Source organism: Panthera pardus, unplaced genomic scaffold (assembly GCF_024362965.1).
Source record: "Panthera pardus isolate Hobbes unplaced genomic scaffold, ASM2436296v1 HiC_scaffold_4, whole genome shotgun sequence".
Taxonomy (NCBI): Eukaryota; Metazoa; Chordata; class Mammalia; order Carnivora; family Felidae; genus Panthera; species Panthera pardus.
The window spans coordinates 20,158,937-20,186,891 of NW_026526969.1; the positions used below are offsets into that span (position 1 = coordinate 20,158,937).

Below are 27,955 nucleotides of genomic sequence, written 5' to 3' on the forward strand. Positions count from 1 at the left end.
CCCATACTCTAGTCGGGGAAGCCTTTCCTGGCTCCTCAGGACAGCACACACCCCACAGACACAGAATCTAAAAAACAAAGTACAAACTTTATTTTGTTTCTTTATAAAGGCACGGTGGCCTCTTGGTTTTTCCCCCCACTTTCTTAACAAAATATAATAGCTTCTCCTTGAACACAAAGACCTCAAAATTGTTTAAAAAAAAATAAAAATAAAAAAAACAAAAAAAAAAAACAAAACAAAAACAAAACAAAAAGATAAAAAACCAAAACCAAAAGGAACCAACAACAAACAACAAAAAGAGAGAGACAAAGACATTTTTGGGGTGGAAGATGGGAAACCTGGAGGGAGGGGTGGGGCTGGGTGGTGGTGGGGAAATCCTCGAGCTGAGCCGAGGCCGGGAGGGGAGGGGAGAAGGGCAGCAGCAAACCCCAACCGAGAAGCAACGTAGACCCCCGGGGTCCCCAGAGAGCTCCGACCCAGCCAGACCCCCAACCCATGTAAGTGCTTAAAGGAGAAAGGAAAAAAACAAAAAGAGGAGGGAAGGAGTCAGAAACTGCCGGTCTAGGGCTGGCTCTGGGGAGGGCAGCATACCTTGGGGTTTTGTTTGATTTTTCCCTGTTCTTAAAAACATGTTTAAATGAAAAAATGCTTTTTGGCGGAGAGAGGCCAGGCACCTGTGTCAGCTTCCCCCAGCCTCCGGGGCGAGGCCCAGCCCCAGGTGTCCCGGTGCTCCCAACATGCCCCTGCCACCCCAGCCCCCGGGGACCTCAGGTCGGGTGGCTTCACTCAAAGGTCGATTTACAGTATTGAAAAAGAGGTCATAAAAGAGACCCAAATGACGTTGTAATTTTGTAAAAATTCCTCACTCGTTCACCTGCGTTTGCTCCCTGTAGCTGCCCCCCGGCCCCCTCCAGCTCCAAGAGGGGAGAGGAGGGCTGGGGGGTGGTCAGGGAAGCCCCCCATTCCCTGCTGGCTCCTCCCGGCTCTGGTCCATGGCGTCGCTGTCTGAGGCCTCCGAATCGGAGGCAGTGTCGGAGGCGTGGGCCTCCGGGCAGCTGCGGCCTGGCTTCACGATGACGGCTCGTCGTTGTTCCTCCTCCTGCTCCTGCCTTTCCTGGGTGCCTTCGATGTGCTGGATCGCCTGGTGGGCGGGGGGAGGTGGCAGGCTGCGATGAGGGCGGCCGGGGACACTGGGACAGCCACTATGCCCCCCTCCCCCACACACACACACACATACATACACACACACACAGAAATATCCAGAAATAAGCCTGGCAAGACAGTGGCCAGCCTGCCAGAATACGGGGGAAACAAACATTTGGAACTCCTCTGCTGAGCTGCAAAACGCCTTGGAGATCACAGTTCAGGGCCGCCTGGAAGTCACATGCATCTCTCATTTATACATTTCAAAGTCTGCCTGTTCACTTATGGGAGGTCTCTGTTATTAACTTTATTCTTCAATTTGCTGCATTTATGTGCAAGTAAAGTTGCAGCGGTTGATGGGCTTTTTTTTCATTTGGGCTTTTTTGTTTGTTTGTTTCATTGTTTTTTTCTTTGGGATGCTGTTGGGTTCTCCCAAGGGATGCCACCCTGAGTGGGGCACAGCAGAGACTTCAGGCCTGACCCACAGTGCCAATCATCTGTGCAGGAGGCTTAAGTGTCCCCCACCCAGCCACTGCCACCTGCATCCTATCCCAGGTCCTGGCAGATGGAGCTGAGAGGAGACTCTGGCGCCAACCAAGACCTAGATGCAGGAACTTGACGCTAGGGGGCTCGGGAGCAAAGAACCCTTTCAGCAAACCCCAAGGAGGAAGAGACAGGGTCTTCCAGGCCATGCTGTCCCCCTCTCTGCCCCAAACCTTCTCCAGAGCCACCTCCCACGGCAGACACAGAAAGGGAAACTAGGGAATGGAGACATTCAGCTGCCAGCCCTTCTTCCTGCTGTATTCAAGCCCCATCTCGATCCCCTACAGCCTGTGGCTCTCACACATCTTGCGCCCCCACCCCCGCTCCCCCGACATGTCGCCTCCTCCCTAAGCCCAGGTACCTGCACGATGGTGTCCAGATTTTGCCGGGACGTGGAAACAGAGTTGATGACCGAGGAGGGGCCCATGGTGACGACGTTGATGTGGTGGGAGGGAGGGGGTGGCGCCGGCACGATCACTGTGGGGTGGTGGGTGGGGGCCGGGGGGGGCAGCAGCTGCAAGACAGAGGCCCTCAGTCTTTTTCCAAAGGTTCCAGGAGCTGCCCTTTCCCTGAGGACCCTCACGGAGAGTACGGGAAGGCCCCCAAACGCTCTGCCCGCTGCCTAGACACAGCCTCTGCCAACCGCCACCGCCTCTGAACTCCTTCACTCCCAAGGGGCCAGCCAGTGTGCGGCCCACCCCTCTTATTTTAAGAAATGAGGAAAAGGCAGTGCAGAGAGGGGCTTCCGGTCATCTGAGATCCCGTGGCCCCTTCCCTCTCCAGCGCCAAGCAAGCACGTCAACATCTAACAAGGACGGTGGTGGGCAGGAGCGTGGACTCTGCCTTCAGAGAGCCACGTCGTTGAGGGTCGTGAGTGGGCATGGAATTTAACCTTTCTGTGCCTCAGTTTTGCCATCCGTAAAGCGGGGAGAATAAAAGCTCAGGCCTCAAAGGGCTGCTAGGAGGACTCAATGCAATAATGTGTGCAGGACACTGGGCACCCAGGGACGCGGGGCCCCAGAGGCACTGATGTCGCTCGCGGCGCAGAGCCCCTCGCAGATGCCGCCTGCTCACCTGGGTCCGCAGGTGCTGCTGTTCCCGCTCCAGTTTCTCCTGGTGCAGCAGCCGCACCTGCTCCTGCTGCTGCTGCAGCTGCACCTGCTGTGCAATCACCTTGAGCTTTTCTGGGTACATGTGGGCCTCCAGCGAGCGCACCTGGGGGCAGAGCAACAGGCTGGGGGGACGGGCTCCAGACCACACTCCCGGAGCCCCCCAGCCTCTGTGCAGGGCCCGCGGGACTGCTGCGGTCAGCCTCCCCAAGCTCTGCCCTTCGCCAAGAGGCCGTTCGCTCCCGCTGCAAACCTTCACATGGAGCCGGTCCACCCTCGGGGTAGAGACCAAAGTCCTTAGCACGGCCTGCCAGACCCGCCGTGACTCATCTCCTCTCCAGCCATGGCCTCCCTCATGCCCTGATCCCTCCCACCTCGAGGCCCCGGCCCCTGCTGTGCTGCGTGGTGCACCCTTCTCCTCTCTCTGCGTGGTTAACTGTGAGACTCGACCTCCCCACCTTGGCTCCAGTCACTTGCACGGAGAAGCCGTAAGCAGCCCCTCTGGAACCGGCCCAATCCCCCTCCCTGGTGCCCACCGTTGGCACGCGGCCTTTACTGCAGCCGTGTTTTATTCCAGCCCCGTGAGAGCCTCTGACGCATGTCCCTCAACCCCATGCAGACAGTGACCCCCCGAGGGCAGGGACCTGTCTGCTTTGCTTCCCACTGAGCCCCCCATGCGAAGCAGGGTCCACCCAAGAGCCTCACCTGCTCCTCCAGCATCATTCTCACCGAGCGCTCCTTGTCCAGCTGCTGCCGAAGCTCGATCATCTCCCGACGCAGATCCTCTGCCTTCTCGTCTTCCCAGATGTCCGGCGAGCCGATGCCCTCATCCTTGTCCTCTGCCCGCCGCCGCTTGGGGGATGAGCCGCTCAGCTCCTGGAGACCCCAAGGGGCCAGTGAGTGCGCCGTGACACCCCCATACTACTGACACCACCACCACCAACAGGGGAGTCAGGGGGCTCCTTCACAGCCCCCCAAGGCTGTCAAGCCCAGGGGCACTTGCGCCGGCCCCAGGGAACCCCATTCTGCAAATCCAACAAAGGCCAGAAAGGTGATTCCAGAAATCACCTGGTTCCTTCCAGAGCCCAGCCCACTGCACTTGACCGATGGGTAAACTGAGGCCCAGGCAGGAAGGCAAATGCCTCAAGTAGGCAGGTGGGTGGGGAAGATTCGACCCGCAACCACATGGGAGTCCCAAGCCGCCGGGACATGCCCACACCAGGGAAACGGAGTCAGGAGGGGGGCAGGGCACTGAGGTAGCAGGCGGCCTCCGCGGGGCGCTACCTGGATAAAGCGCTTGAGCTGTGTGTTCTGCTGCAGGAGCCTGGTCTTCTCCTGCTCCAGGGAGAAGATGTACTCCGCCGTCTGCTGGAGAATGGCTGCCTGAGGGTGGGAGGGACAAGTCAGGGACCCCGGCAGGCAAGGCAACGTCTGCCAGAGCTCGCTTTCTTCTCCCCGCTTGAGCCAACCACTTCCTCCAGGAAGCCTTCCGGGCCCCAGCCCACCTTGCTGAGCTTCTCTCCATCTGTGTGGGGGATGAGGGTCTTGAGGGACTGGAAGCCCGCGTTGATGCTCTGCATGCGCCTCCGCTCGTTGCTGTTGGCGATCTCCCGCCGAATCCGCCGCTCCTGGTCCCGCTGCGTCTCAGGGGTCAGTGGAATGTTGGCAAGGCTGCAGGGAAGGACACAGACATGCTCAGGCCGGGTGCCCTCTGTGCCCTACCCCCGTGGGACCCTGTCTTCACAATTCATCTCCAGAGGGCCCAGTGTAACTCCAGTGTAACTTTCATCCCTCCACTGCAGAAGATGCCAGATCTGTCAGATGCCTATGCCCCCAGCAGATCAGGAGGATGATGGAGTTGTATGCCCTGGAACACACTCAGCCCCAGGTCCCGGCCCCGTGTGTGGCAGCTGTGGGTGCGGCCCAGAAGCCTGAATGGGTAACAAGAATCTCTGTGATTCTGATGCAGGTGGTCCCAAGAGCAGTTGGAGACGCCTGTCCCTGGGACACCTCTGAGTGTCTTACTGTACACCTGGACCCTCTCCTTCAGCACTGCAGGCTTGAGGACTGAGGAAGATGGTTCCCCATCCCCACAGTCATATTTCCAGCCACACACTCATCTGCCAGTCCCCAGCCCGGCCCCAGACACCCCACGCTAAGACTTCAAAACTGAGACAGGAACCACTCACTCCAAGAAGGGGACGCCAGGCCCACCACCCCTGGAGACACTTATCCCCCAAACCCACCCACCCCAAGAGGCAGACCCTGTGCCAGAGGAGCAAGGCTCCCAGCACGCAGTGGGCAATGTTATTGCATATTATGTGATTGCATCTTACAGGAGCAGCAGCCAGTGGGGTGAGAGAGAAGGCAGCCAGCGGAAGGGGGAGAGGCTATGGGCCCTGAGGCATTGGCAGGAGGCAAAGACGGCAGCGGGGCCTGTGGGCCCAACGCCACTGCTCCCGAGGGGTGGGCCTGTGTGTGGCCTGGAGGAGGCATTCCCCCTTTCCCGGCCCTCTTCTGAAACTCCCCCCGCCCCTGGCCTGATGGCTTCCAGATGCTGGGCTCCCAGAAGAGGCCACCGGCCCCACCCAAAGCCACAGCCCTGGCTTCTTCCTGAGGGGCCCTCCTGGGGTGACCTGGTCCAGGCCTGGGCCAAGAGAGCTCACCCCCCTGGTTCTGGAGGAATGGGGAAAGAACCGCAGGCAGCCTTGTTCCATTGATGGGAACCCTGAGCTCCAAGAGGTGCCCAAGCCCCCATGCCCATCCCCAGACAGAAAGAAATTTACTCAGAAAGCCAGGAGAACGAGTCTGCAACAGCTGGAGGGAGGCAAGGCTTTTCCTGCCCGCCCCTGGCCCACCTCAGCTGTCCCACTGCAGGCCTGCAGGACCCTGGACTTGTCTTTGCCCCATCCTGGGCCTTGGCCTCCTCTCCTGACAGAGAGGGTAGTCCATGGAGGGTGGGCTAAGAGCAGGCTCCACATCAGTTGCAGCTGGGAGCCCACAGACAAGCCCTCTCCTCCACCAGCACCCTCAAGGCCTCCCTGGGCCCCCTCCTTCAGGGTGCAGCTTCCTCACAGGGCCTATGGAATATCGATGCTGGGAAAGGGGTCCACGACCCTTTCTTTACAGATGAGACTTAGGACGCAGAGTGAGATGGGACAGAGTTTTAGAGTAAGACTGCCAGTCATCTGGGTCCCGACTTCTGGGCCAGGGGCACCTCACTTCTCCCAGTTTCCCTGCCCCTACAGTGGAGGTGGACGGGGTGGCTGGAGACAGCAATGGAGAGGAGACAGCAATGGAGAGGATACAGGTCGGAGACCTGGTATGCAGTGGCTTGCCTGTCCCTTGGGGGCATTAGAACCTAGTCCAGGCTCCCCTGGTCTGGAAGTGCCCTCGAGACCCTCTGTAGTGGGTGGATTACAGAGGTGGAATGGGGAGCCTGGCTGGCTCAGTAGAACATGTGACTCTTGGGGTTGTGAGTTTGAGCCCCATGTTAGACATACAGCTTACTTAAAAAAAAAAAAAAAAAGTCTTGAGTTCTATGCTGACTCAATTTGCTGGAATTTTCTCATTGAGTTGTCACAATCTTCCTGAGTCCAGTGGCCTTATGATTCCTGTGTGGGTTGAGGACATAGACTTGGGAAGGGAACAGTTCCAGCAAGTGGTGGGGCTGGGACTTGAACCCTGATCCCAGAGCCCTGCTCTTACCCACAGGACAGAGTGGGCTCTGCACCGTCCCACAAAGCCAGACACCCAGACAGACAGATGACAGTTGACCCTGTAGAAAGGACAAAGCATGGGGTATGCACAACCATCATGCAGAACAATTACATTATTCCCATCTGACTCCCATGGACACCCAGCTGGGTAACTGTGTTGCAATGAGGAATCCAAGGTCTGAAGAAGGGAAGAGCCCAAGGTCAGACAGCCAGACCAGGGCTTAACAGGCACCTGCGGATGCCAAGCCAAAGCTCGGCTCCCCTCACCTGCTGATGGCACCCTTTACTACTGATGGCTCACAAATGGCCCCACTGCTTACCAGAGCCCTGTGTATGGCCTCAGCAGATAGTGTGCCCCTGACCCTCCTGACAAACAGTGGGACAGGCACAGAAGTGACCTGCCCATGAAAGATCAGGCAGAGCAGGGTGCAGCTGCACTTTCCAGCCCCCACGGCCTCCCAGCCATGTCCCATCAACTCCCCTCCCAATCCCCCCAGAAACCAGAGTTCAGCCCCACCTTCCCCAACCAGCCAGCTCATCTGCCCACGAAAACCTCTGCCCTGGGGAGCAGACCCTCAGCTCCTTCCTTCTCCCCAGGATGCCCAGGAGCCGGGGAGACCAAAGGAGAATGAAGGACCCAGGCAGGGAGCAGAGGCGTGTTCATCCTGGTTCTTCCCAATGTTCTATCCATTCTTTCCCTCTTGCCCAGTCCATCAGCCCAGCTTCCTGGTTCAGGAACCAGCTGCTGGCTAACCTAGCGCATCCTTAAGTCCCAGAAAACAGATTTCACCCCAAAGCTGCAGTTTTTTGTGAGGGCTTGGGTTGCCACCAAGCCCCTCCCGGGTAACTCACCTAAATAGCCCCAGAAGTACCAGCTGACAGTTTCTTTAATAGAACGTGGACTAACCAGGGTTTCTGATTGGTGGAATGTTGACTAATCCTGGATTCTGATTGGTGGAATCATGGCAAACCGGGAGTTCTGATTGGTGGGAGTGCTGGCCAACCAGGGGTCCTAACTGCTGACCAACCAGCGATTCCAATAATGGACGGCTGATCCCGCAGATATTGTACTAGATAAAGTGGGCTTTTCTGCAAATGCCTGAAAGTTTCTCACATTTCTAAGTTTTGCACACATAAACATGATTTACAGGAATTGTAAGGTCCTCTGTCCCCTCCACATCAACTTCAGACTCCGAGGTGAGCAGTGAAGTTAGCCTTGTCCACTGACACCCAGTGTCTCTTGCTTCTCGCCCTCCCAGACTGCCCTCTGACAGCCAGTCTCCTGGAGCTGGGCAGCCAATGGCCAAGAAAAGTTTGGGTACCAGCCCTGGGTGCCAAGATTGCCACCACGGTACCAGAGTACCCTCAAACAGCCCCCTGGGAATAACATCAGCATACCAATCAGAAGTTATGGGGAAGGGAGCACACTTTTTTTTTTTTTTTTTTTTTTAATGTTTTTATTTATTTCTGAGAGAGACAGAACGTGAGCTAGGGAGGAGCAGAGAGGGAGGCACAGAATACGAAGCAGGCTCCAGGCTGTCAGCACAGAGCCTGACACCGGGCTTGCACTTGTGAACTGCGAGATCATGACCTGAGCCAAAATCGGACACCCACCGAATGAGCCACCGGGCACCCGGGGAGCATACTCTTCAAGACAGGATCCTGACCTGTACCTGTCCTTCCTGCCCAGCCCAAAAGCATGTAGCTCCCATCCCCCTACACCCCCATGCCTGGCCTCCAGCCTCAGATTAGCCACTGAGAACTCTCATTTTACACTGCCCAAAGTCACTCACACGCCTGCCACTCAGTGGCTACAGTGTGAGGTGGGAAAGCCCACGCGGGATTTCTCCCATACCCCAAAAGGAAGGCAGGAAAGAAGGTGACCCTCAGCAAGGATGTCCAAGTCACTTGTCCTCTGCAGCAGGTACTGAAGCAACCCAGGGCCTTCACCCAGCCCCACTGCTTGAATCCATTCACCACACTCTGACCAGCCTGCCACCCCTACCCTTGGTCCCAGAACAAACCCTGTCTAGGCTGTTCCCATGAGAAACACCTCATCCCTCACCTCCCCTCCTCAGACGGAGCTCCCTGAACTGTGTTCAAGTACAAACCACCCCTGCCACTTACTAGCTGTGGAACCCCATGCTTAGCTACTTCGTCTTTCAAAGCCTCAGTTTCCCCACCTGTGAAATGGGGAAACATTGCCTCGCTTCACAGGATCAGGGTGAAATCTAAAGACACAGACAAGGGGCACCTGAGTGGCTCAGTCTATTGAGCATCCGCTGGATTTTGGCCCAGGTCATGATCTCAGTTCAAGGGATCGAGCCCTGCAGCAGGTTCTGCACAGAGCCTCCTTGGGATTCTCTGTCTCCCTCTCTCTCTCTGCCCCTCCCCTGCTCTCTCTCTCTCTCAGTAAATAAATAATTTAATTTAAAAAATTAAAGATTAATTTAGTTAATTAAATTAATTTAACTTAAAAAAATTAAAGACACAGGAGGGGGAGGCACCTGACAAGCTTAGTTGGTAGAGCATGTGACTCTTAATCTTGGGGGTCGTGAGTTCCAGCCCAGCAGGGATTACTAAAATAAATAAATAAGTAAGTAAATAAATAAATAAATAAGCGAGCAAGCTTAGGTTATTAAAAGAGAGAGGGAGGGACGGAGGAAGAAAAAAGAGAGATACTGAGAAAAACAGGATGATTTGTTTTTCCAAAGTTTGTACCCAGGACTCCAGGAGGACCCAAGCTCTCTCTTAGGGGACTGATACAACTCTTTAGCACTAGGAGACTGAGCTCTTAGGACAGGGCCAGTTTTGGTTCCTAGCACGGAGTAAGTACCTCATAAAAACCAGATCAAGGGAGCACCTGGATGGCTCAGTTAGTTAAGCTTCCGACTTTGATTCAGGCCATGATCTCATGGTTTGAGTTCGAGTCCCGTATCAGGCTGCCTGCTGCATATCTTTTGTCCCCCTCTCTCTCTGCCCCTACCACACACTCTCTCTCAAAAATAAACATAAAACAAAACAAAACAAAACACGGATCAAGGACCCAGCACACACTCCAAAGCCCCTAGCTGTTCTCTAACTCCTTCTGGGAACTGGTCTCTCTCCCCCCCCCCCCCCCCACCAAGGGCAGTAGGTAAACACTCTAAGACCACAATGCTTCTGCTCCCAAGAGTGTGAGTGTCATCTGAACACATACCAGGTGCTTTCCACACACACACAACCAACCTTTACAGGTGCTCTATTTTAAAGAAGCAGAGAGCATTGAGACGACACAAGTCCACGACCACACAGTTTGGGCAGGAGCAGATATGAAGGGGATGCGGGGATGGGGGAGACACGGGGACTCACTGTGCAGTACGGCCCCCTCCAGTAGATCTGGGAGAAGGATGCGAGAGACAGGAGGCCCTTCAGGCGCCGAGGGACGGAACAAAGTCCACCAGCTTGAGAAGCCAGTCCACACAACCAAAAGGTCCCGCCCCACCCACACACTTGATCCCACCTCACCCCACAGCTCCTTCTGAAAACGGACAAACCCAGAGGCCCCAACTCCACACCCAGCACATGGGCTTACGACCGTCTCACAGATAGGCAGTCTCATGGCACTTGGCCCCTGGGGACTGCTGGACTCCCCTAAAGTGGGGCTTGGGACAGGGACAGAGTGAAACCAGAGTCCTAGGAGGCCAAGAGAGGATTCAACTAAGGCCCAGGCCTGGGGGCCAGAGGTCCCTACTGTACCAGGCCTGTACCAGGGTCAGGCCCAAACAGCATCTGGAGCAGCTCAACCCCACCCCCCCAGTGCCCAGCCCTTCCCGGTCGGAACAGGTCTCCGGGATCAGGGTTCAAGTTCCAGCCCCACCACTTGCTGTGACTGTTTGCTTCTCAAGCTTGTGTCCTCATGCCACACAGCAATCGCAAGGCTGCCAAACTCAGGAGGAAGATTGTGAAAATCCAATGAGAAAAATCCAGCAAAACGAATCCCTAGAACATATTAAGAGCAGCAGAATTTTTTTTTTCTTATTACAGCTAGGTCCTCCAGGTAGACCTTCTGGAAGGACCACCCCTCTGGCTGCCCACCACCCTGAACTTGAGAATTGTTAAGGTAGAAACCCTGAGGCGGGTGGGGTGCGTGTATACATGAGCAGCAACCGTCCCCAACCTCATTTCTGCAGCCCCTGGTGTCCACCAGCCTGGGCCACACCGCCCTCGGCTCCTCCTCCCTCAATCCCCGCCCAGCCTGCCCAGGGCGGCAAAGCACGTGGCCCCAGCCCTAGGGAGCCATTTCGCTCCCGGAGCAGCAAGGCCATACAGGGGCTGCAGATCCCACACTTGGGCACACAGAAGAGCCCCAGCCGCTGTACTGCCGTGTCCCGCAGGCAGTGCTCAGTGCAGACGCCCAAGCCCTTCTCCTGGCCATCAGAGTTCCGGACATGTGCATTTTAACCAGTGTCCAGGGAAATGGAATGCGAGTGGCACACGCACCCATCACCCTTTGGTAAAGGGTGGACCTGGAACAACCCGGACCAAACTTGGAAAGTGGCTCCTGGGGAGGGCCGAGGACCTGGAATCCCACACCCACACTGCTGGGAGACTGAACGGTTTCGGTTTCTGACTAGGGGTGGGGGTGTGGGGGGGGAAGGGGTGTGGATGGGAAAGTTTGCAGCCGAGATCGGCGTATGGGAGGCAGCAGCCTTGTGAGGCCAAGGGCAGCCTCTGATGCCCCTCCCCAAAAGGCGCCTCCACCGGGCCTGCCGGGCCCATCCAGCTCGCGGGAGCCGAGCTTTGTGCGAGGAAAGCGTGGCCCCGGCGCGCCTACATCTCCCACAATGCCGCGCCGGCGGGGCTCGGGGAACTACAGCTCCCGCGAGGCGGCGCGCCGAGGTCCGCCTACTCCAAGAGGGCTGCAGAGTCACGTCCAGGCCTCGCTAGTAAACAGCGCCCGGGCGCGGGCGGCAAGCGAGCGAGCGGCCGCTAACGTGCCCGAGTCCGCGGCGCCCCCGGCCGGCAGCGCCGGCCTCTAGGGTCCCACCCATCCCCGCGCCCCTACTCGAGCACGCCCCCCGACCCCGCCGCAGCCCTGCTCCCAGCAAACACACCACCCGGCTCCCCGATCCCCCCCCCACGCCGCTCCCAGAGCCGCGGCGTGGCTGCATTGTAGCAGACCGCGGAGCAGCCCCACGCGCGGCCCCGAGCACCCCAAGCCCCCTTGGAGGGAGGCACCCAGAGACAGCGAAGAAGGAGGGAGAGGAAGGAAGCCGCCACGGGAGGGGGGAGGAGGAAGCGCGGGGGAAAAGCCACCAGCACCAAGCATGGCCGGACTGCTGCAGAACCACGTGGGTCTGTTTGCAATTTACAAAACGTCGCGACTCGCCCGCCTGCAGCGGACAAAAGTGACCAGGGCCGCTCGGGGCCCCCACGTTCCCGGGGACGAGGGTCCCCCGGCGGCGCAAGCCCAGCTCGCGGGGCTGTAGCCGCCCCGGAGGCTAAGAAAGGCGAGCGGGGTCGGCAGCGCGGGCCATGCGTGCGCACTACGCGCGCCAGCCCAGGCGGGCTGGCCAGGGGCTGCAATCATGGGAGGGGTGGGGGGGAGGAGGAGTACACACCTACAGAGCCCTCCTATCACTTCTTTCTCTGTTTTCCTGAAATGTTGCAAAGAGGGCACCTTCTGAGTGGGCACCATGAAATACTCCATAGCGATCGGCCCCCCTCCTCTGCACGAGCCGGGTCCCGCGGTCCGCCGGAGAATGCAAGATGGAAATCCGAATTCAAAGGGCAGCGCCGGACGGAGGTGCAGAAACGGCCGGTCCCAGATGCTGGCGGCGGCGGCGGCGGCGGCGGCGGCGGCGAGGGGAGGGAGGCGGGCGGGAGGGGCGGGAGGGAGGTCTCTCCGGCCTGCCTCCCCGGGCGTGTGTATGTGTGTGTGTGTTTGCAGCTGATCAGATGTCTGTTTCAAGGCGGGAAACAGCTGGTGAAACTCAGCACTCCCCCGGCCTCCTTCCGCGGAGTAAGGAATTGCATGTAAACAAAGGACTATTTGCAGCGCCCCCCGGGCGGCGCGAAGCCCGGGCGAGAGGGGCGCGGGCCCCCGGGGGCTGGTTGCGGCCAAAGTCTGCGAGCCTACCCCCCGGCACCGGTAGCCGGGGGCCGGGGGCCGGCTGGGGGGGGCGCGGCGTGAATGGAGTGAGCTGCGGCCGAGCTACATGCGCCACTATGGGTGATGAGGTCCATCAGCTGACAGGTTGGCAAGCGTTGCAAAAAAAAAAAAAAAAAAAAAAGAAAGAAGAAAAGGGGCCAGCCACCGCGAGGGAGCCTAGCCGTGCGCAAGGGGTCCGGCGGGGACTGGCCGATGCAGGGTCTCGGCGCTCGGTGGCCCTGGGGGGCAGAGGGCGCGCGGCTGGACCCCGCGCGCCGTGGCAAGGCGGCTTGGGGTGCTGCTTGGGCTTTTTCTTTTTCACGGTTGCAGCTGCACGGAGAGGAGCCGCTCTGGCGCGCTCCTCAGAGCCCAGGGCCCCCTGGAAACTTGCGTCACAGCCACCTCTTCCCACATGTAACTTGGGGCCGACTTCGGAGGCCGGCCAGCCCCCTCCCTCCCTGCCTGCCCAGTTGGCCGCCTAGCCCGGGCTCTGGAGCCTGGGAATCCCGGAGCCGGGGTGGAGAGAGCAAAGGGGGGGCGCGTCGGGCGCCTCAGATCCTGAGGCTGCCTTACGAAACGGGGGCCCCGGTGGGGAAAGAAGGGTGGAGGCGGGCCAGGACGGCAGCGGCCACGGGAGCAGGCTGCCAGCGCGGCCCGGAGGTCTGGTGGCTGCTGCCGGGTATCCCCCTATTACCCACCCCACCCCACCCCCTTTCCCCCTCCGCGGGGAGGCTGGACAGACGCAGATGGAGGGGCTGCCGCCTCTCATTCATGGCTAAAACCAGTACGGGACCTGCTCCTCCGCCAGGGTGCGCTCTTACTACGGGTGATGGCCCAGGGCGGGAGGGAGGGACGCCGTGGTGGCCAGCTTCCGCCCCCCCCCCCCCCCCCCCCCCCCCCCCCCCCCCCGCCAAGTCCCCTGCCCTGGCTCCTGGAGGGTTGGCCCCGGGCTCAGGAAGACCACGCCTGCCTTGGAATGTCCTCCCCCCCTGCCCACCGCCTTTCCCAATCCCATCCGCCTCAAGGTTCCGCCCAAATCGCGCCTCCTAATTAAAATATTGCTACTAATAATAAGTTAGTTATTTTGGGAACTATTATTAATTATTAGATTTCGCGAGCACCTTGTAGATTTTTGCTTGCATGTTTTCTGATCCTTGCAGCAACCTGTTGGGCAGTTTCTCTAAGTACAGATCCCAAACCACTTAACATCATAGTCCCCGGAAAGCCTGTGGGGACAGGAAATGTGCTCAGGAAATGATGACTTCCTGGGAGGCAACATAGGATACAGGGCCACATAACTACACACGGAGCAAAGTCTGTGCTGCCTCAGTGGATGAATGAATGAATGAATGAGAGCTGGGAGAAGTGTGTTTGTTTTACCCCTTGCCCCTCTCTTACAGAACTGCCTTGGTGGAGCCTGGTAGCTGTCACTCAGACTGGCCTGGCCATTTCTGCCAAAGGTGCCAAAACTGCCTGCTGGGGGCTCATCTGCTCCTCCCCGAGGCCTGAAATACCATCCCTGCCCCCACCACCCCACTCTAACTCCCTCCCAACACTTAGCCCTCTTTTCCGAAGTGACACAAGCCCTCAAACTCCAGGCTGTCCCCCATTCCCAGGACTCCCAAACGGGGTCCACTGTGCCCTCTGCAAAATTCCTTAGAGCCTCTACCTGAGTCTCCAGGTGGGCAAACTTTTTCTGTAAAGGGCATTTAAAAGTTATTTGTAATGGTTTCCCATGGCTACTGTAACAAATTAACACAGAGTTTGGGGCTTAAACCGAAACAAATTTATTCTCTGGAGGTCAGTAGTCCAAACGGGTTATATTTGGCTAAAATCATGGCGTCAACAAGGCTCGTTCCTTCTGAAAGTTCTAGGGGAGACTCCTTTCCTTATCTTTTCCAGCTTCTAGAAGCTGCCCACGTTTCTTGGCTGGTGGACCCCCCCCCAGGAGGTCACTGCAACCTTCGTTTCCATTACATTTCCTTCTCAGACTCTGACCTTTATGATGACCTTGAGCCCACCCAGATAGTCTAGAACAATTTCCCCATCTCAAGATCCTTACCTCAGTTGTATCTTCTTCAAGGCCCTTTGGCCACATAAGGTAACGTTCACAGCTTCCACCGCTTAGGATGTGAACATCTTGGGGGGGACCATACCATTCTTAGTTCAGGGGCCATACAAAACCCTGGCAGAGGTTGTGATATGCCCCAGCATTTCCACTCCCAGGTATGTATATGTACCCAAAAGAATGAAAAACAGGGACTCAAACAGGTAATCGCATATAAGTGTTCACAGCAGCGTTATTCACAGTAACTAAAGGTGCATGCCCCCTGTGGTCCCGCAACTGATGAGAGACCATAAGCAAATGGGGTCTATCTGTACAATGGCATGTTATTTACTGTTAAAAAGGAATGAAGTGCTGATATGTACTACAGCATCGAGGAACCTTGAAAAGTAAAATAAGCCAGGATTGGGGTGCCTGGGTGGTTCAGCCCGGTTAAGTGTCCAACCTCGGCTCAGGTCATGATCTCATGGTTCCTGGATTCGGGCCCCGAGTTGGACTCTGCATTGACAGTGCAAAGCCTGCCTGGGATTCTCTCTCTGCCCTCCTCTACTCGTGCTCTCTGTCTCTGTCTCTGTCTCTGTCTCAAAATAAATAAACTTAAAAAAATATACGCCAGGGGTGTCTGGATGGCTCATTCACTTAAGCGTCTGACTCTTGATTTCGGCTCAGGTCATGATCTCACAGTTGAAGGGTTTGAGCCCTGCATCGGGCTCTGCACTGACAGTGCAGAGCCTGCTTGGGATTCTCTCCCTCCCTCTCTCTGCCCTCCTGCTTTCGCTCTCTCTCACTCTCAAAATAAATAAATAAAAATGAATGGTTTTTTTTAAGCCAGGATACAAAAGATCACATATTGTATGATTACACTACCATGAAGTACCTAGGATAGGTAAATTCACAGAGACAAAAAGTGGATCAGAGGTTCCTGAGGGGGGTTGTGAGGTGGCTGGGGGTGGGGAGGAAATGGAGAGTTCTTGCTCAAGGAGTATGTTTCTGTTTGGGGTGATGGAAAGTTTTGGAAATAGTATTGATAGTTGCACAACACTGGGAACATAATTGTTGCCAGTGAATTGTACACTTTAAAATGGTGGCAGGGGGAGGCATCTGGGTGGCTCAGTTGGTTGAGCATCTGACTTTGGTTCAAGTCATGATCTCATGGTTCCTGAATTCGAGCCCCATATCAGGTTCTCTGCCGTGAGCTCTGAGCCCGTTTTGGATTCTCTGTCTCCTCTTTCTCTGTCCCTCCCCCATGGGCTCCCCACCCCAATAAATAAATAAATATTTAAAAAAAAAAAACAAAAGAGAATAGAGGCTCTTATGGGAATTAAGATTTTACAAAAAATAATAAAAAAGAAAACGGTGGAAATGGCCAACTTTATACTATATACCTTTTACCATAATAAAAGAGAAAATGGGGACACCTGGGTGGCTCAGTTGGTTAAATTTCTGACTCTTGGTTTCTGCTCAGGTCATGATCTCAGTTTGTGAGATCGAGCCTCACATCAGACTTCATGCTGACAGTGCAGAGCCTGCTTGGGATTCTCTCTCTGCCTCTCCCCTGCTTGTGCTCGCTCCTCTCTCTCTCTCTCTCAAAATAAGTAAACATTTAAAAAAATAATTTTAAAAATAAAGAGAAAAATGGTCAGTGGGCTAGATTTGACCCATGGGCTATAGTTTGCTTGACCCATAGACCCTGCCGATGCATTGCCCCTTTATGGTCTCACTTCCCTCCTTACCCTCCTTACCCAGTTTAGAATTCACAGCCCCTCAATGCATTCCTTCCCTTGCGTGCCTAACCGGCCTGCCCTGCTCCCCACCCCACCCCCCTCGCTTCAGCCAAACACCCTTGAGAAAAGGAAATCCCACAACCTAGCTGACTGATCTTATTTTCAAACCCCCAGTGGAGCCTTCTATCACCCAGGTCTCTTCTTCCCCCCACCTTCTCCTCTTTCAAGACCGTCATCACCTCCCCACCCTCCTCTCCTCGCTCAGCTTCAGGACTTCAGGTCCTGTTGCTCTGAGAACAGGGATCCGACTTGAAGAGAAGCCCCACACGCTCCTATTGCTGCCTCTGCCTTCCTATCTGCACCTGTAACCTGCCATCCGGTCCCCGGCCCCTGTCTGGAAGAAGGTCCGTGCCGGTCCGTGCATGGAGAACCCCTCCAGGAGGATGCTTTGCAGACGTCTCCCCCGCAGCTCTCCTAGAGTCCTCACCGTGTGCCCTCTATTGGACCGTTTCCCATCACTGAGAACAAGCTGTGTGATTCCCATTTAAAAAACAAAGCAAAACAAAACACCCACAACCCTCCACCCCTTCCAGGCTACCGCTCTCTCCCTGCTGTTCTTTACAGCAAAACTCCCTGAAGTGGGTGTTCCGTTCCGTTCCCTCTCCCCTTCTCTCCTTACTCTGTCTGGGAAAACCACTCTTGCTGAAGTCACCGGTGCCCCCTCCCAGGAGCTGTTTTCTGTCTTCATTGTATGTGACCTTCGTGAAGTTCTTTTTTGCTTGGCAGCTGGGACACCCCCACAGCCAAAGTCCTTGGACCCCTTCTCTGTCTACCCACACTCCCTGCTTTTTGGATGATAGGATTCCAGAAAGGGCCAGACGCCGTATGGTGTGGTTCAGAATCCGCGTTCTACTCATCTGTAAAAGAGGCTGTAACAGCACCTAGCTTACAGGCTATTGCAAGAAGTCTGGGATATACCCGGCACATCGTAGCATTAATAAGTGGTAGTTGCCGTTATCACTGATGCCAGGTTGCCACGGGCAGCAGTAGCCAGAGGCATCTGAGCTGGACCTGTGAGAAAGACCAGGTTTGGTGGTGACGTGCAGGGGAGGGACAGAAGACCGCGAGCTCTTTCTCCCTTCCTGCTAAAATCTGCCACAGGTGAAAAGCAACAAGTGTATTGGAAGGTTCTTTGCTGTGCTTTACAGTAGATGCCTTCACATAGGATCAGGTGGTATGACCATCAGCCTGCAGACCACTTGCCCTTTAAAAGGGGCGGGGCGTCAGGGTGCCTGGGTGGCTCAGTTGGTTAAGCATCCAACTTCGGCTCCCGCTCCCATCAGGATCTCATGGTTCACCAGCTCCAGCCCCGCATCAGGCTCTGTGCTGACAGCTCAGAGCCTGGAGACTGCTTCAGATTTTGTGTCTCCCTCTCTCTCTGCCCCTTCCCTGCTCATGCTCTGTCTGTCTGTCTGTCTGTCTGTCTCTCTCTCTCTCTCTCTCTCAAAAATAAACATTAAAAAAAAAAATTTAAGGGGGGGGGGGGTCTCTGTAAAGACTGGAATCAAATAACTGCTTAGTGGATGATCTGTGTTAGAAATGCAGACCATCATCTGCAGAGCTCAGAGACAGTGGTCTGCATTTCTAACACAGATCATCTGTCCACCTGCAGCTGAACTCTGGCTGCAGACCCTGGGCACATAGTGCTCTGGAAAGCAGGCATGGGGAGGGGGCCGGCTTGACCTGGAGCAAAGAGCTGTGAGTGCAGTATGACCTAGGACAACTCAGAACACTGGCCCTCCTTCTATGTTATCAAACATGAGCCCACCGAGCTCCCTCCCTCTCCCACTGCTCCCCTTCCCCCAGCCCCACCCCCAAATTCCAGGTGGAAGGGTGAACGAGTCAGCAACAGAATACAAAAAGTGTGGTCTATCCATCCAGAAGAGTATTAGTCAGCCATGAAAAGGAATGAAGTACCAATACGTGGTACCACATGGATGGAACCTTGAAAACATGATGCTCACTGAGAGAAAGCTGTCACAAAAGGACACAGAGTGTATGATTCCATTAAGTGAAACATCCAGGATAGGCAAATCCACAGAAACAGCAGGTAGATGAATGGTTGCCAGGGGCTGGGAGGAGGAGGAAATGGGGAGTGTCTGCAAATAGTTAACAGGGTTTCTTTTGGGGAAGATGAAATGTTCTAGAATGGAACATTCTAGATGGTTGCACAAATTCTTTGAATACACTAGAAACCAGTGTATTGTACACTTATTTTTTACTGAAGTATAGTTGACACACAATGTTACATTAGTTTCAGGTACACAACATAGTGACTGGACAACTCTATATGTTATAGTGTGCTCACCACTGAATTGTACACTGTATTTTTTTACTGTTTATTCATTTTTGAGGGGGGGGGGAGGGGCAGTGAGAGAGGGAGACAGAGGATCCGAAGCAGGCTCCACGCTGACAGCAGAAAACCCGATGCGGGGCTCAAACTCATGAACTGTGAGATCACGCCCTGAGCCAAAGGTGGACACTCGACCAACTGAGCCACCCAGATGCCCCTGAATTGTACACTTTAAATGGGTGAGTTGTAGGGTATGTGAATTATATCTCAATAAAGGTAACAAACAAAAGGAGTGAAGTACAGATACATACTACAGCATGGATGAATCTTGACATCATGCTGAGTGAAAGAAGCAGAAACAAAAGGCTCCAGAGCATAGGATTCCGTTTGTATGTAATGCCTAGGACAGGCAAATCCATAGAGACAGAAAAGAGACAAGAGGCTTCCCGGGAATAAGGGGGAGTCAGGGGGAAAGGGGGAGTGACTGCTAAAGGGTACAGGGGGATTTCTTTTCGGGGTAATGAAAATGCTCTAAAACTGATCACGGTCATGGTTGCACAATTCCGTGAATACACTAAAAACCACCCCATCGTACACTTGAGATGGGTGAACTATATGGTATGTGATTCTCTAATACAGCTGTTATTCAGACAGACCCTAAAGATGCCCACAAGTCCAGGAGTTCCAGAAATCACACCCCGCCCCCGCCCCCGCCCCCGCCCCCGCAGTGGGTTTTCAGAGTGCCTTTCTTCAGCCACAGCGGGATCTGGCTGCTGACAGTGCCACTAGCATAGCCCTGGTCACAGCAAACACTGCTCTGTCTCCTCTCATCCCAGGCTGGCTGGAAGCTTGCATGAGGGATGTGGGATGTGCACCGCAGCCAGCAGGACGGCTGTTGCAGGTTTGAACCCCACATAGCACCTGTGGGTGGGGGCGGGGGGGGGGGTACGATAGATTTTTGCCTTTTTTTTAAGTTTATTTATTTATTTTGAGAGACAGAGAAAGTGAGCGGGGGAGGGGCAGAGACAGAGGAGGGGAGAGAGAATCCCAAGCAGGCTCCACGCTGCCAGCTGGAGCCTGACTCGGGCTTGAAATCCCGAACCGTGAGATCATGACCTGAGCTGCAACCGAGAATCAGACTGTTAACTGAATGAGCCACCCAGGCGCCCCAGATTTTTCTCATTTTTAAATTTTTATCCTGCCTGTGTCTGGAATTCTCCTCTTCTCTTTGGACCGAGGATGTGTTCGTTTCCTTCTGCTGGGTGACAAGCTTCCACAAACGTATTGGCTTAAAGAGCACCCACTTGTCATCGCTCAGTTCAAGAGGTCAGATGGCCGGGTAAGGCATGGCTGGGCTCTCAGCTTAGGGTCTCACCAGCTGAAATCCAAGTGATATGAGGCTACGATCTCATCTGGGGCTCTGGTCCTCTTCCCGGCTCACCGGCTGTTGGTGCAATTCCGTTTCTCGCGGCTATAGGACTGAAGTCCCCGATGTCTTGCTGGCTGTTGGCTGGTGACCGAGCTCAGCTCCTAGAAGCCATCCCCTCAGGTCTTGCCCTGTGGCCCCTCAGCTCGGATGGCTGAGCCACAGAAGCTGTCTCTTAGGACGACCCGTCTCTCACTTTGAATCTCTAATTTCCTCTTCTACAGGCAGCGGAGAGAAAAGTCTCTGCTTTTAAATGTTTTATTTATTTGGGGTGCCTGGGTGGCTCAGTCGGTTAAGCGACCGACTTCAGCTCAGGTAATGATCTCACGAACCGTGAGATCAAGCCCCACTTCAGGCTCGGTGCTGGCAGCTCAGAGCCTGGAGCCTGCTTCAGATTCTGTGTCTCCCTCTCTCTTTCTCTGCCCCTCCCCCACTCATACCCTGTCTCTCTCTCTCTCTCTCTCTCTCTCTCTCTCTCTCTCTCAAAAATAAATAAATACTAAAAAAAAAATTAAATGTTTTACGTATTTATTTTTGAGAGAGAGAGCACAAGCAGGGGACATGGGGACAGAGGATCAGAAGCGAGCTCTGTGCTTACAGCAGGGAGCGCGACGCGGGGGATGAGCTCACCAACGTGGAGATCATGACCTGAGCTAAAGTCGGAAACTCAACCGACTGAGCCACCCAGGCGCCCCAAAATCTCTGCTTTTAAAGGGCTCCTGATCCAAGCCTGGAGCCTGCTTTGGATTCTGTATTGCCCTTGCTCTCTGCCCCTCCCCTGCTCACCCTCCATCACTCTCTCTCAAAAAAAATAAACATAAAAAAGACTTTTGTAATAAAAATAATAAAGGGTTCGTGACTAATCTATCTCAGGGTCAACAGTGCCATACAACATGAGCTAATCATGGGAGTTACACTGTCCGCACAGGCTCCGCCCACGCTCAATGGGAGGGGAGGGTCCAAGGGCAAATGTCCCTGGGGGTCTGCTACCACAGAGTGGGGAACACCAGCGAGGTGCCCCGAGAATGTTGAGGGACTTGTCTAAGGATATCTAGAGAACTGCAGATGAACTCAAACAGAAACCTAAGGTCCTAACCCTAATTTGAGGCTTCTTCCTCTACACAAATACGCCCAGGAGCTGGGGAATGCACCAGATGGCCTTTTGAGCCCCGGCCTGCTGGGCGAGGAGGTGGGGGGTAGATACCAGCTGTTGAAAGCAGGGATGGGGCTCCTTAGAAGCAAAATGCCCCTGCCACGGAGAAGATCCTGAATGCTCCCAGGAAGGCCGAGTAAGAGTCAGACGGCCCTCCTGGGGTTTGGAGCAAAGCCCAGTATCTCCCCAATGCCCTGGTCTCCTTTACTAGCCTAGACAGGGAGATCTCCAGGTCAACGAGGCTAGAGTCCCCCAACCACTAGGGGGCGCCCGGCCCACACGACGCTTTGTGTGCAAGCCTGGCGGAATACAAGGTAGGTACTGGGGTGGAGGGGCAGACTACCTGCCTCCCCACACCCCCAAGGCTCTGCAGACCCAGGGGGCTCCAGGCTTCTCTAGGTGCCTTAAGGCCCTGGCCTCCCAATGCCTGCTTTCTTTCTCCAACTAAATCTGATTCATAAGCAAGCCCTTGAAGGGGGCTGGGGCCGAAGTCCATCTCTGGCATGCACCCCTATCCCCACCTCCGGTCTGGTTCCTGGTGTCTCGAGGCCTGACACTTCAGCACACTGGAGCCGGCTCCTGCCCTCACCCCCGCTCTCCCTCCATCAGTGCGCCCTGTCCTGGACCCGGTCAGCACCCAGCTCATTCCCTCACACTACACGGGGAAATTTCACACCCACCCCCCCACCCCCACTCTGTTAGGGACTCCTCCCCTCCCCCAGGGAAATGTGGGACCTTACACCTAGCCTGGGCCCTTCCCACTGGGGAGTTCAGGGGGAAATGGGGACGGGGCCCTCGGGGCCTCTGGACAACATTAAAAGGAGAGCAAGTCAACCAAGAGGGGAAAGGCTGAGCAGAGGCACACAAAAATCCAGGAAGGAGTATTTGGGGTTCAGGGAAAAGGTACACAGCATAGGGCACAGGAAGTGGACAAATGAGGATGCTGTTGAGCTCGGGGAGTGTATCCAGCATCCCTCTGGGCAGCCAGCTCTCCTCCGAAGGAGTGGACAGAGGTGGGGGACAGAAAGCAGGATTTCAAGTCCCATGTGAGGACAGAAAAGGATGGGCTGGGCTGGGCCAAGTCAGAGGATGGACAGAGGCCTGCTCTGGTGACAACGCAGACCTGGGTGGGCTGCAGGAGCAGCTCTCCCCGGGGAAGGGTGGGCTCAGAGCCCAGCGTATGGAGAGGCACACGTGTGTGTATGTGTGCATCAGTGGCCGGTGCCCCTGTGGCAGCTGCTGCTCTGGCGGCTTTACTCCCTTTCTGTCTGGTCCTCACTATGGCACCTGAAGTCCCGTGACAGCCTAGGAACTTGCCCAGAATCATCCCAGATGGTCAGAGCCAGCGCCTGGCTCCCTCAGACCCCTCACGACCGCCCATGCTCCGGCCTCAAGGATGGTTTTTCCCGGTGGCCTCAGGACTCGAGAGCTCACCTGGCCAGATAAGGCCAGGTGCAAGAGAGGAGCCTACCTGGGTGTGGTGAAGGATATGGGGCTGCGAGGGAGAAAACGTGATCTGCGTCAAATGACAAGGTCAAGTACACGGTGAGAAAGAAGCCACATTCTGTGATCAACTGTCACTGCCCAGACAGCCAAAGGAAGAAACAACTCCCAGGGGTCAGGACAGGCTTTGGATTCAAATTTGGGCAGACAGAGAGGAAGGAGAAGAGATGAACACTCCAGAAGGGGAACCAGGCTGGAGCAAAGCAGCTGGTCTCCTCCTCCAGCACCTCCGGCCAGCGAGCCCCTGCTGTTCATCGCTGGCCGTGGCTGCCAGCACCAGCACACCTGGGGTTAACTTCCGTCTGGTGCAGTGGCCTCAGCAGCAGCAAAAGCAGCAGCACAGGGTGGTGCCAGTAACTCAGAAGCTGCTATGTGAGAAGCAGGAGGAGAGGGGCAGGGCCAGGAAAGGCTGAAAGGCTGAGCCACAACAGCAGTGAGAAGAGAGGGTTTCCCTGGCAGGACCCTGAGGCTCCACTCTCGCGGCCAGGCCAGAGGATGTCCTCTCGTCCTTGGCGCACATCCCCTCAGTACGTTGCCCTTCCTGCCTCATGCCGTGGGCCACCACTTACGGTGGTCCACAGTCATGGCCGGTATCCAAGCCCTCGGGCCAGGGGGCAGCAGGTCTGTGCTGCAGCTCTGGGGAAGGGGCTGAGGACCGTACCCAGGCAACCAGCAGAGAACGCACTGGGCCCTGCGGTGCAGCTTTTGCCAGAGCAGCGGGCGGGGAGCCGGGCAGAGGGCAGACTGGGGCGAACGGGAAGGTTCGGCGGGGTCCTGACCTCGGAGGCCCGGCCTTGACATCCCCCTCCTTGAGCAGAACTCAGTCACAGGAGCCTCCCACAGCCCCAGGGGCAAGGAGACACACAAAGCTCCCTGTCCACTCCCTGGGCTGGCTGCCAGCCTGCCTGTGCAGTGAGGACTAAGAGGAGACTGTCCCTTCCCACGAGTGTGTGAGGTGCTGGCTACAGAGGGAGTGCCTCATCTCCCTTCCCTTGGTCAGTCCTCGTCCACCATAGCACTAAGTCCACAGGTAGTATCCACCACTACCAACGAGCACAGGCTCAGACAAGTGAAGAAAGTCGCCCAAAGGGGTGCCCGGGATGGCTCAGTCAGTTAAGCGTCCAGCTTTGGCTCAGGCCGTAATTTTGCAGTTTGTGGGTTCGAGCCCCACGTCGGGCTCTGTGCTGGCAGCTCAGAGCCTGGAGCCTGCTTCGGATTCTGTGTCTCCCTCTCTCTCTCTGTCCCTCCCCCACTTCCCCACTCACACTCTGTCTCTCTCTCTCAAAAACAAATAAACATTAAAAAAAAAAAAAAAAAGAAAAGAAAGTTGCCCAAAGCCACACAGTCAGAATGCCAGAGCAGACTTGAACCTGGGCTTGCCTGACTGGCACACTTACCTCCGTGCCACAGGAGAAGGTGGGAAAAGCAAAGTTCACCAGCAGGTGAACACGGGTCTATGTGCTAAATCCAAGAAAGGCAGCCCCGGGACCCCCAGGAAAGCAAGGACTGATGCTGAGAGCAGCATCCAGAGGAGGCAGGGGAAATGCCTGGTCCCAGATCTATGGATGAATCTGGGGGAGTCGGGACCTCCCATAACCCCCGGGTGCGTCCCCAGAGCAGGTGAACAGATCACAGAGCGCTGTGAGGCTTGAGGTTTGCAGGACCCCTGAAGAGTCAGCAGCATTTACTGAGGGGCAGTCCTCAGCAAGGCTCCGCTAAAACTGAACAGAAACACCTCGCAGGCATCACGGGATCCTGCTGACCAGGAGCGGGAGAATCCCAGGGCTTCCAGCTGTGTGACCTTGACTCACCTCTCGGAACCTTGGCAGCCTCATCCGGAGGCGGAACATACCAGCACTGACATTCAGGATTTCTATGAGGATTAAATGAGGTGTTCCTCAAAAAGCACTTAGTTTGAAAGCCTTCTCCTTCACAAAAGCATTGCGGGATTGTTTGCAAAAGGTAGAAACAACCCAAATGTCCACGGATGGATGAAGGGATAAACAACTTCTGATCCAGCCACACAGTGGAATATTATTTGGCCATAAAAAGGAATGGGATAGAGACACCTGCTACAATGCGGATGAACCTCAAAGACGTGGCGCTCAGTGGGAGAAGCCAGACACCAAAGGTCATGGTGGTATGCTTCCATTTACAGGAGATGCCCAGAACGGAGACCGAAAGCAGGCTGGTGGTCGCCAGGGGCGGGGGGAGGGAGGAGGCAGAGGCCCTGATAGTGGACTCAGGGTTTCCTTTTGGCTTTGTTTTGTTCTATTCTATTTTTTTTTATGGCAGTTTTAAGCTCATAAACCATACTGAGCAGAAGGTACAGAGATTTCCCACACACCCGCTGCCCCCACACATGCACAGCCTCCCCTATCCTCAACACCCGCCACACGAGCGGTCCGTTTGTTGCAACTGGTGAGCCTACAGGTGTTTCTTCTGGGGATGATGAAAATTTTCTGGAATTAGATTGTGATGATGTTCACAACTCTGTGAACATACTAAAATCCACTGAATTATACACTTTGAAAGGGTGAGTTTTGGGGCACCTGGATGGCTCAGTCGGTTAAGCGTCTGACTTCGGCTCAGGTCACAATCTCATGGTTGGTGGGTTCGAGCCCTGCTTTGGGGCTCTGTGCTGACAGCTCGGAGCCTGGAGCCTGCTTCAGATTCTGTGTCTCCCTCTCTCTCTGCCCTTCCTCCGCTCATGCCCTGTTTGCCTCTCAAAAATAATAAATAAATGTTAAAAAAAAAAAAAAAAGAAAAGGGAAAAATGAAAAAACAAAAAGGTGACTTTTATGGTATGTGAATTACATCCCAATTTTTTTTAAAGCACTTGGTAAGAGCTCAGCAAATGCAGTTCTCATGACTTTGTCCTTCAAATTCTGAGAGTCTGTCCCATAATGAAAGAGACAGGATGAACGTATTTTTAAATGCTCAACACCCAGCAGGGAACTGGGCAGAATGCTCTCAGCAGATTTAGGGCGCACGGGTCATGGACGAGCCACCAGTGGTAGCAGCCACCGACTGCCATGTCAGCTCTACGCAGAGGCCCTGAACACGTGGCTGTGAAAGTGAGAATAACCCAGGGGCACGAGGCTGGCAGGAAACGCTTCTTCCCTAAGAGGAAGTGAACAGGCCACAACTTGGAGGACTTGAGTTGTTCAGTGGGGACAAGGGCACATGTGGACTTGTGCAGGCTCAGAGGTGTGACACTGAGGAGGGCTCGCAGGGGTGGAGGGTGCCAAGCTTAGGGTGACACAGCCCTTCTAGTACTCTGCACGCCCCATGCAGGTGATGGGAAGTGCTTTACTTCAGGTCACAAGCAGGTGCAGAGTTTACAGGAGGCCTGCTCTGTGCCCTCCCAGAAGCTCCAGATTTCTCCTCAAGTGTCCAAGAGGCTTGAACTACTCTGGGCACGAGGCATCCTCTTTTTTTTTTTTAATTTTTTTTAATGTTTATTCACTCTGGAGAGAGACAGAGGGACAGAGTACGAGTGGGGGAGGGGCAGAGAGAGAGAGAGAGAGAGAGAGAGGGAGACACGGAATCCGAAGCAGGCTCCAGGCTCTGAGCCATCAGCACAAAGCCCAACATGGGGCTCGAACACACAAGCCGTGAGATCATGAGCTGAGCCCAAGTCGGACACTTGGCCCCAGGTTCTAGGGTTGCAGGAGAGAGACCATACGAGATCAGCAACTCTAGTTCAGGGCAGGACCCCTCACGCCCAGTGTCAAATGACCAGACACACTGATAATGTGGCACGGGAGGGACGGAGGCAGCTACTCCTTAGAGACTGGGCCCTTCCTCCAGCCACAGCCAGAGCTGAGGGCATGCAGAGGGGACTCCAGATGCAGGTCTGAGCCCACAGGTTTCTCCCTTCCCTCTCCGGTCCCTCTTGCCTCCATCCTCTGTCCTTGTGTAGTCCCCAACCCTCTCTGGGGAGAAGCCAAACAATACAAATGCCTTGGAGAAGAGAAAGGGCCAGGCCTACTGTGCGCACATGCACACACACGTGCATACACACACATACACACACACACACCACCCTTTCAGACCACAGAGATCTAGATGGAATCATAGAGAACCTACATACAGGGAAGATAAAGGGAACCAGTTAGCCTCAGCCCCTCCTCTGGGCCAGGAAGGTGCCAAGGGATTTGCACGCACTGTCTCCTTCAATCCTTAAAAGAATCCTATGAGATTTCAAAGACGAAGAAAATGAGCTTCTGAGAGCCTAAGGAACCTAGCCAGTGGGACACCCAGTAGGTAAAAGAAAGCTAAGCACAGTGCCCCAGAAGCCGGTCCTATAGAGGGAGCTTAGCAGGGTGGGCGTGTGTGCAGTTTCTGCCCAGCGCCTGGCATTGGCTCCTTTGGGGGACCCCTCACTCCCACTTTCTCCATGTGGTTCTAGGGGTGTTGGCCCTATCCCGGGGCAAGCTCCTGAGCCAGGCTTGTCCAATCAGCATCTGGGGTGAGCTGGGACCCGGAGTCTCCAGACTTTGCAGGAGCCCCAGGGAGAGGCAGGCTGGGAGTTCTCAGGCTTCAGGAAGCACTGGCCGGAAAGCAGAGCAACACAGAGGACACTGGGCCAGGGGAGGCGAGCCAGTGTCCCGGTGCTGTTGCTGAGCACTGGACCAGCTAAGGCCCTTGGCTTCTGCAGTTATACGAGCTGTTAAGTAACTGGTCTTTGAACCCAGCTCTGACTGCAGACCTCAGGCTTCCCTGCCCCAGGCTGTTCCCACAGAGGATCTGGTAGTTCAGGGCCTGGGTCTCAGCTGGGGATGGGGCCTCACCTCTCTCCCAGAATCCTGGGGTGGGGCCGTGTTGGACTCTCTGGGCCTCCTCCTAAAGCAGCTCCATAGCTTAGTTTGACCTTCAGAGTTGGCATCTGCTTGTAGGAATCTGTCTCTCTCCTCCTGGAATTCAGCCGCCAGATGTCAGCTCCAAGGCGGCAGCAGTGGCTGCACAAGGCTCCCCCCAGAGTGAATCAGCTGCATTCCAAAGGTGCAAACACAGACGCCACACCCTCAGCAGCCTGGGGCTGCAGACTTCCTCCCCAGGCCCGCCCGCCCGCCCGGCCC

The 27,955-nt window shown here is 55.4% G+C and overlaps 1 protein-coding gene across 7 annotated transcripts; it reads right to left on the reverse strand.

Moving 5' to 3' along the window:
- Nucleotides 1–68: 68 nt before the first annotated feature.
- On the reverse strand, nt 69–27,901 carry TFAP4 (transcription factor AP-4). 7 transcript variants are annotated; one of them, XM_053893875.1, is made up of 8 exons: nt 10,281–11,547; nt 9,866–10,226; nt 4,301–4,466; nt 4,080–4,178; nt 3,501–3,671; nt 2,761–2,901; nt 2,048–2,200; nt 69–1,141 (listed from the first exon to the last, which is right to left on the reverse strand). In XM_053893875.1, exons 3-8 carry the CDS (start codon nt 4,373–4,375, stop codon nt 947–949), a joined length of 834 nt encoding a protein of 277 aa, XP_053749850.1. In that variant the 5' UTR covers nt 4,376–4,466; nt 9,866–10,226; nt 10,281–11,547; the 3' UTR covers nt 69–946. The 7 variants fall into 7 exon arrangements, with proteins under 7 accessions (XP_053749850.1, XP_019323977.1, XP_019323975.2 ...); XM_019468432.2 differs by lacking the exons at nt 9,866–10,226; nt 10,281–11,547 and adding an exon at nt 27,668–27,901; XM_019468430.2 differs by lacking the exons at nt 9,866–10,226; nt 10,281–11,547 and adding an exon at nt 12,177–12,663.
- Between the last annotated feature and the right edge of the window lie 54 nt (nt 27,902–27,955).

What these genes read in the sequence shown, in the direction of transcription:
- TFAP4 (XM_019468431.2), bottom strand. Translation starts at nt 6,613, where the DNA reads ATGATGGTTGTGCATACCCCATGCTTTGTCCTTTCTACAGGGTCAACT. An exon ending in GAATGATGCTGGAGGAGCAG is followed by an intron (nt 2,902 to 3,500) that starts GTGAGGCTCTTG and finishes CTCTGCCCCCAG; the next exon opens with GTGCGCTCGCTGGAGGCCCA. An exon ending in AGCAGCACCTGCGGACCCAG is followed by an intron (nt 2,201 to 2,760) that starts GTGAGCAGGCGG and finishes TCTGTCTTGCAG; the next exon opens with CTGCTGCCCCCCCCGGCCCC.